The following is an 8264-nucleotide window of genomic DNA, read 5'->3' on the forward strand; positions in this document are numbered from 1 at the left end:
AAATAAATAAGTCCCACATGTGTAAATACCAAATAGTTTCCCTGCTGTGAATATTCTGCAACAATGCATAAGATTCTAATAAGATTACTGACATTTAGAAATGGGAGGAAAGGAGCTAAAGGTGTAGGGAAGGTGTGATACGTAGGGGAAGAACAAAAAGGGAAAAGAAAAAAATGTGAGAGAATGAAAAGATGAAAATAAAGTGTTTGTAGATGGGGAGGGGAGGAGGGGGTGAAGGGAGGGCAGAGGTAAGGGGAAAAAAATGAGAATCAAGACTTGCCATGTAAAGGTACATGATCCCAACAATGAATGTAACTGTACTGTATCCCTAAATGTACCAATAAACTCAATAAAAAAAAAAAAAAGAATAGATGTATGAGACTGGATAGAAAGCATCAGGGTATCCAGTAAGGCAGTAAGGGTAGGATGAGAGATGGGAAAAGAGTCAGATCTAACAGATATTTGGGTTAAGTGGACAGGCTTTAGGATGGGTTGGATATAAAAGCTAGGAAAAAAAGTCAATAAAATTTTGCAATTAGACACATCTGAAAGGTGGACGTGGAGCTTTATATCTGCTGAATGAGGGCAGTGGAGGTGTTTTAGGCCCCTGTATTAACTGAGCCTTAGCTAGGTAGCTACAGGAATGGGCTAGGATTCATATGAGAGGCACAGAGATAGATGGACATTTGTATATCTCTGACAAACTGGAATGACTAATAAGAGTTTATCATAGTCTAGAAGTTGCCGAGAGAAGAGTGAGAAGAAAAGATGGTTTTGCAGGAAACCATGAATACCAGAATTCAGAAGCCAGAGCAGTGGGCGAGACAAATAATAATAAGGAAAGCGAGAAGGAAAGAAAACAACAAAAATAGTGCTGCAGAAGTTTCTGTAAAAACTAAGGAAACCGCTTTACTACAATGGCAAGGCTTCTGTTTGAAGAAGGTGCTGCTCTTTCCTGAAAGGGATAAATTAAAAAACAATCTGCGCACTCACTCACCTTTTAGTGGTGCTGGATCACTCATTGCAGAGTGCAGAGCAGTATTTCTTGTGTTCTCACCCAGTTCTAGCAAAAGGAGTGAATCACATCAAACACACTCCTACATAATTTTCTCCAAAGCAGGATATGAAGAGACACCCCTTTTAGAGAAGCTGCGCCTGGCCATAGGCATGGGCAGGTCTGATATTCGCTCTGAATTTATATCCCCATCCTGAAATAGAAAATGGATGGTGATACCCCACAGGGAAATCTTCAGCACTGCTCTCAGAGTCCATGAGCTGGTGAACAGGGAGTGGGGCCAAAGGAAGGAGAAATGAGTGGACCCTGCAGGCCTTCCTCTCCTGCTGGCTCTCCATTGCTCCCTGCTGCCCGCAGTCCTCACAACATCCACTCTCAGGCCCTGGGATGTCTGAATACCAGGCCATGGAATGCTAGTGGCTCCATAGGAAGCACATTAGTAATAAATCTACCACATAAACTAGTGTCTTATTCCTTCGCCCTGCACAAGACTCCATGACATACACTGCAATTAGCTGGTTAATACCTGAAATGATCCACATATTCCCTTTCAGCTCCTTTACTTGATGCAGGGACATACTTTCCTGAGGGCCACTTTGACATCCTTGTTCCGCAGAGAGTAGATGAGCGGATTCAGAGTAGGGCTGATTGCTGTATACAACACAGCAACTACCTTGCCATTTTCCATGGATGAGCCAGAACCTGGGAGGATGTAGGTGTAGATGACCGTGGAATAGTACATGCTGACCACAAGCAGGTGGGAGGAACAGGTGGAAAAGGCCCGCCTCTTGCCTTCTACAGATCGGATGCGCAGGATGCTGGCAATGATGAAGCCATAGGACACCATAGTCAGGAGGAAGTTGACCACACCAAAATAAACATCTGCAATGACGATCATGATGTTGTTCAGGGTGGTTGGGCTGCAGGACAGCAGTAGCAGTGTGGGGACTTCACACAGAAAATGACGTATTTGATTGGGACCACAGAAATGGAGCTGTGCCATCAGGCCTGTGTGCACAGATGTGCTGACCACGCTGATGACCCACACACTGCTCGCAAGCAGGATGCAGACAGACTGGCTCATTTGTGTCCTGTAGTGCAGTGGACAGCAGATGGCCACATAGCGGTCATAGGCCATGGTGGTGAGCAGCAGCAGCTCGGCCCCCAGAAACCATGTTAGGAAGAAGAGCTGGGCCATGCAGCCCCTGTAGGAAATGGCGCTTCCTTTGGCCACCAGGCCTTCTAGCAGTTTGGGGAGGACAGTAGATGTACAGGCCATGTCTAACAGGGCAAGGTTTGTGAGGAAGAAGTACATTGGGGTGTGGAGGTCTGGATTTAGGCTGATGGCCATGATGATGAGGGCATTTCCTGCAAGAGCCATGAGGTAAAGGAGGAGGAAGAAGGTCAAGAGCAAAGCTTGGAGCTGAGTGTCTCCAGAGAAACTCTGCAGGACAAACTCTGCTACGCTTGTGTGGTTATTCCCTGCCATTTCTGTCTGACATCATCAAGCCTGGTGGATGAAGTAAAAAGTGAAGAATGATCTGTTCTTCTGCAATGGGTCCTGTGGAGACTGGAATTATCTGCTGTGGTCGCCTTTGCTGCAGAAATCACATAATTAAGATGGTTATGTAGTTTCCATGCCAAACAGCATCAACCTTCCAGCCAAGACAATGGTCCTTGAAAGTGATCTCTGCCTGTTTATGCCAGGTATCTTCCCTTCTTAAGCCACAGAAAGTGAAGCAGGGGTCTTTTGCACTTTGTCTTTGAACATGTCCTACATCATCCCAAGATGCAGAGCTCATTGTGCATACCATGTGCAGGACCGAGCAGGGCAGGCAGAGGACCAAGCCTTCTACTGGGCAGAGACCCTAGAGAGGATGAGACTTGTCAGTTGTGGTGGGCTAGCCTCAAGGGGAGGCTGATGGGCATCCTGTCGAGGGGATGTGCATACCTAAAGATCAGAAAGGGTTGTGGGGGACACAGCAGCTCCCACATGGAGCTGGGACATGCAGAGCTGTACCTCTTGGGGGCAATTGCCCTTGGTGATCAGATTTGTGGATCAATGTGCACAAAACTCATTTTTAGACACCATATGACTATCCCTGCCCTGCCACCCATTCGAGCTCCTGTGGGCAGAGCAGACATTTCTGAGGTGGGGAGGGAATGAGGTCATCCTTTTCCCCTGGACCAAATAAAGTTTGTCCCTCGGTGGGTATCAGGCTATGCCAGGGCTGAGCACAGCAAGACAGGACTATACTCAGCCTCAGACCAGCCGCCAATTCTTCCAGCCAATGTACCACCTAGCTCCCAATCCTATACACCCTATACCCAACTCACATGCTTGTGCCATCACTCATCACTGTTCACTCAGGCCCACTAGGACAGGATGGGGCCAGCTCAGTCCAAGGAGCAATCATATTAATAAACATCAGGGCAAAAAGTACTAACTTCTTGTGCCTATTCCCAGCCCAGGCATCCTTGTAGAAGTGGGTGACTGGAGGCTCCATAAACTACCTTGGTCACTCACATGATTTATGGGTGCATGTCAACATGGGTATGTCCTAAACAAGGAGGCCTATCTCCTCCCATCGAACAGACAGTAAATTACTGATTTTCAGAGAGCTTGGGGCCTTGCCTGCCTACCAGTGAAGGTGGTAACAGAGCTGTTCTGGGATTTGACAGCTCTTCCTGTGGAGGATTTGATCCTCTCTCTTACAGCAGTGCTGAGCTGTCCACTTACTAAAGAGCTGAGGTAAACCCTCAAGTATGTGGGGCTCATCTCTGTAGATCTGAGGATTACTGAGTGGGTATTCCTGCAAGTCCCAGCTGGCCCTGTCCAGCACCTACACCATACACGTGGTTTCTCAACAAATAGCCAACATCTATCCTGAGCCAGCATGAGTCCCCATAGCCCCTTCTGGCTGCAGCTTCTGAGCCCCTAACCCCCACCAGGCTGCAGTTCCTTGGTCTTCAGGTAGCTCTATGCTCAGAGCCTTGCACCAGATTCACAGGAAACCACCCTGCCTATCTTGAAGATCCTGATCTGCCTCAAAGGCCAAACCATAGGGTTGAGGTATCTGCTCATACTGATCAACAGCTCAGGCAGAGACCAGAGCAAACCTGTGGAAGCCCTGGGTGTTTGCAATTTCAAACTGAAATCATGAAAGAAGCAAGCAACATGGTTTCAGTAACACTTTTTCTGTGTTAAAATAGGTCAAGGTAAAAACAAATCTCCCTTCAAAAACACTCACCCAAAGATGTAAATAGGTAGTCTGATAGGAAGTTAAATAGGTAGTCTGACAGGAAGGAAGGATTAAGGGACAAAGTGACTCACAGCAATGAAGGGAATGGCCCTAACTTATCCCATGTAAACTGGAGATGTCCGCATTTCACAGACTAGTGATGCAGCCAAGAAGTGAGAGCCTGTCTCCTCTTGCATGGATCCTTTATTGCTGATGACCTTTAAGTTAGCCCATCCCCTTGGGGTGGACAGTGAGGTTGCTGATGATTCTGGGGTGCCCCATGAGCAGCTCTCAGGGAGCAATTACCCAACTGAAAGTAAATAAGTGTCCCCACAGGGCATAGTCTCCAGGCTGAGATGGGACCAGGATGCTGAGGGCTCTGGGGGCCACAAGCACAGAACCAGGTTGACAGGTCTGGTCAGGGTGAATGCCACTAGAACTTCCTTTCCTTGAGCCACTGCCCTAGAAGATTACCTTGCTAAAGGCCTAGACAAGGGTCAAGTAGGGCCATCTCTGCAGGAAGGTGGGGTCATATTCTAAATAGACTGCATTTTATGAATTGGTGTTTAGATTTATCTCTGGCCAGCTTCCTCTACCATTAGTAACTTACTTTCATGTGGCAAAACTCCTTCTTATCAATGAACCAATGTTGATCCATTATGAAAACTCAGATCCATCATTCATTTGTGCTTTCTAAGTATCTGTAAATACCTCTCTGCCCACATCACATCCAGTTATCTTTTCAGGCTCTAGACTATGATAGATTCTCAGACTTCCTTTTATACACACACACACACACACACACACACACACACACGTACAGTTTTGAGGAATAATGATCAGTTATTTTGTAGAGTGCCTTTGAGATATGTCTGATTTTCCCCTCATAATTAGTGTAAGTTTATAAGATTTGGAGTGATAAGACCACAAGGACATATGCACATCTATCACTTCACATGGGGAGCACGTGGCTAATAGAATGCATTACTATGAAAGCCAAACATGAGGAGATGAATTTTTTATCAGTTTTCCAGTCCACCCTTGAGAACAGAGCATGTAAATGGGTCTGTGGAGGCAAGGGATAGCACCAGTGAGCTGTACCACGGCACAAACTGGACCTTAGTGGGCTCTTCCAGTGGGGGTGAGGCACAGTGGATTCACTGTAGTGCACAATGCCCCTGCGTGCCTGAAATATGTGTGTCTGGTTTAAGAAATATGTGTGGCTGGGATAATAGAGCATGCTTATTATAGAACCGAGATCATTTGTACAATATGAGTCCTGCTGTGTAACTTAGTGGCCAACTACAGAAAGTAGCATATTCAGAAGTCAGTCATTGCATATAACCAAAGAGGCTATTGTAAATTTGAAGTGGATCTTATCTTCATAAACAAAACAATGGGTCCTTCTAAATTTCCAAATCTCTTACTGTCCTTCAGTTGAAACAATCAGCACACATCTTTAATCTCTTGTCAATAGTTAGCTGTTTTATAGGCCAGTGAATCTAACATTTTCAGCAATACAAGATTTGATAAATTTCTCTCATGCATTCAGCTATGCCCGATTTCCCTAATGAAGCATACTATTCTTCTCAAAGGGGCAATGTTGATTCATAAAAATAAACAGTGATCACATGTCTCTGAAAAACAGATATAAGATTACCTAATGATCCCCAACAAGTAAAAATATTTATAGTAAATAAGCCTCAAACTCAGAGTAGGTGAGCTAATGAGAATCTTGCAAGCAGCATCTGTGTGCATGGGTTATCCTGGGTTGGTGAGGGCCCTCAGAGCAGTGAAGTAGCTCTCCTCTAGTGGCCTCAGGGATCCCATAGCAGCAGAGCAGATGACTGGGAAGTTGACAGGATGCCAACGTGCCCAGTGCAAATCAATGCACTATCCCCTGGTATAGATGGGCCTGTGGGAAATAAGGTGAGCTAACAAGACATAAGAAGATACAGGAATGTTTGTTTGACAGGGGAGACAGAAGTAAACTCAGGGGGGAGTGTACTCTGCTGTGGCACCCCATTCTACTAGGGTTGATTTAGGGGTACCTGGGAGTCCTGGATCATTGAACTGGTATAAGAGAACTAATGCAGTGCATGTCAGACAGTCTGAGGAAAGGGAGACCATAGGAAGAGACAGGGGAAAGGTCTTGAGTTAGTCATGGGTGCTTTGGGGACTGGATTGGCATCATGTTCACACTCAAACAAAACTTAACAGCAAAAAATAGAGATGACCCATCTAATAAGGGATCGTAGCAGTCAGAGTGGGCTGGACCCAAGGTGGGGGCAGCCCTCCATTTGGTTATTCTCTATGCCTTATAACAGGCAGACAGAGCTCATTTCAAGGCATGCATCTTGGCATTCTGGAAATCAGAAGGGATCTGATGGCCTGAAGTCCTCATTAAGCTGTCAGAAACAACTTCAGAACTGTCTCCACCTCTCTCAGAGACAGTCTCAGACAGAGTTGCTAAGAGAGGCTCCTGTAAAGCACAGCCTTCCCTACCCTACGCATTTGCAGGCACAACCAGCAGATACAACAGAAATAGACATATCCTTGACCATAAAAAGACAGTGCAGTGAATGGGTTAAAATCATAAATAGTGTGTATGAAATTAGCATAAGGGAAAGAAGAAATCAGTAGTTGAATGTAAAACATGCAGTAAGTGGAAATTACAACACACATTCATAAATAGTGAATTAAAAGCTAAAAGAAAATTGGAAATTATCTTGAAAATAATGAAAATAAAAACAAATCCTAAGGTATTAGCCATCAAAACACTCATACACCACGACCAAGCAGATTTCATCCCAGAGATGCAAGGATGGTTTAACATACTCCAATCAATAAAGGTAACACATCATATAAACAGAAGCAAGATTTTTTAAAAAAATTGCATGATCATATCAGCAGATGTAGAAATATTTTCAAAAAAATCCAACATCCCTTCATGATAAGAACCCTGAAGAAAATAGGTATAGTAGAACTATACCTGAATTTGATAAAAGCTATTTATGACAAACCAATAAAAAAACCATCATATTAAATTGGAAAACACTAAAAGAATTCCCCTTAAAATCAGAAACAAGATAAGGATTCCACTCTCATCACTTCTTTTCAATGTAGTAATTGAAATATCAGCTAGAGCAATCAGACAAGAAAAACAAGGGGTATACATATATGGAGGGAAGAAATAAAATTATCATTATTTACATATGACACTCTACATAGAAGACCCAAAGAATTACACCAAAAACTCTTAGAATTAATTACTACCTTCAGTAATGTAGCAGGATACAAGATCAGCATGCAAAAGTCAATAACAATAATGAACTCAACAAGAAAGTTATGAAAACAATACCATTTAAGGTAACAGCAAGAAAAATGCAATACCAAGGAATTTACCTAACCAGGGAAGTAAAAGAACTACATAGAAAAAAAGGGGGGACTACAATACTCTGAAAAAGGAGATTGAATAGGACATCAGAAAATGGAAAGATGTGCCTTGCTCGTGGATAGGAAGAACCAATATTGGCAAAATGGCCATGCTCCTAAAATTGTTGTACAGATAAAGTCCAATCCAAAATACCAACAGTATAGTTCATAGGCCTAAAAAACACAGTTCTAAAATGCATATGGGCCCACAAGAGACACAGCATAGCAAAAACAACCTTGGGCAACAAAATGAAATCAGAAGGCATCATATTACCTTACTTCAAGGTATACTACAAGCAATGGTAATAAAAACATCATGGTACTGGAACAAAAACAGGTATATGGATCAATGGAACAAAATAGAGGACTCAGAAACATCTCCAGACACATTTAGCTATTTGATCTTTGACAAGAGGACCAAATACAAAATTTGGAGGAAAAATAGTTTATTCAAGAAATGGTGCAGGGAAAACAGGATATTTATTTGCAGAGTGCTGAAACTGGACACATATCTCCCACTGTTTACCACACTAAAACAAAATGAATTAAAGACCTAAACATTTAATCAGAAG

At 43.6% G+C, this 8264-nt stretch overlaps 1 protein-coding gene across 1 annotated transcript; it reads right to left on the bottom strand.

The window, feature by feature from the left end:
• Nucleotides 1-1574: 1574 nt before the first annotated feature.
• On the bottom strand, nt 1575-2504 carry LOC104860255 (olfactory receptor 13A1-like). Its single transcript, XM_010621382.1, has one exon. It carries the CDS (start codon nt 2502-2504, stop codon nt 1575-1577), a length of 930 nt encoding a protein of 309 aa, XP_010619684.1.
• Nucleotides 2505-8264: the final 5760 nt, after the last annotated feature.

The sequence above is a fragment of the Fukomys damarensis genome, unplaced genomic scaffold (assembly GCF_012274545.1).
Source record: "Fukomys damarensis isolate Sample0158 unplaced genomic scaffold, DMR_v1.0_HiC HiC_scaffold_8, whole genome shotgun sequence".
Classification (NCBI taxonomy): Eukaryota; Metazoa; Chordata; class Mammalia; order Rodentia; family Bathyergidae; genus Fukomys; species Fukomys damarensis.

Bases quoted from the DNA above. Each gene is read 5' to 3' on its own strand.
- LOC104860255 (XM_010621382.1), bottom strand. From the start codon at position 2,504: ATGGCAGGGAATAACCACACAAGCGTAGCAGAGTTTGTCCTGCAGAGT.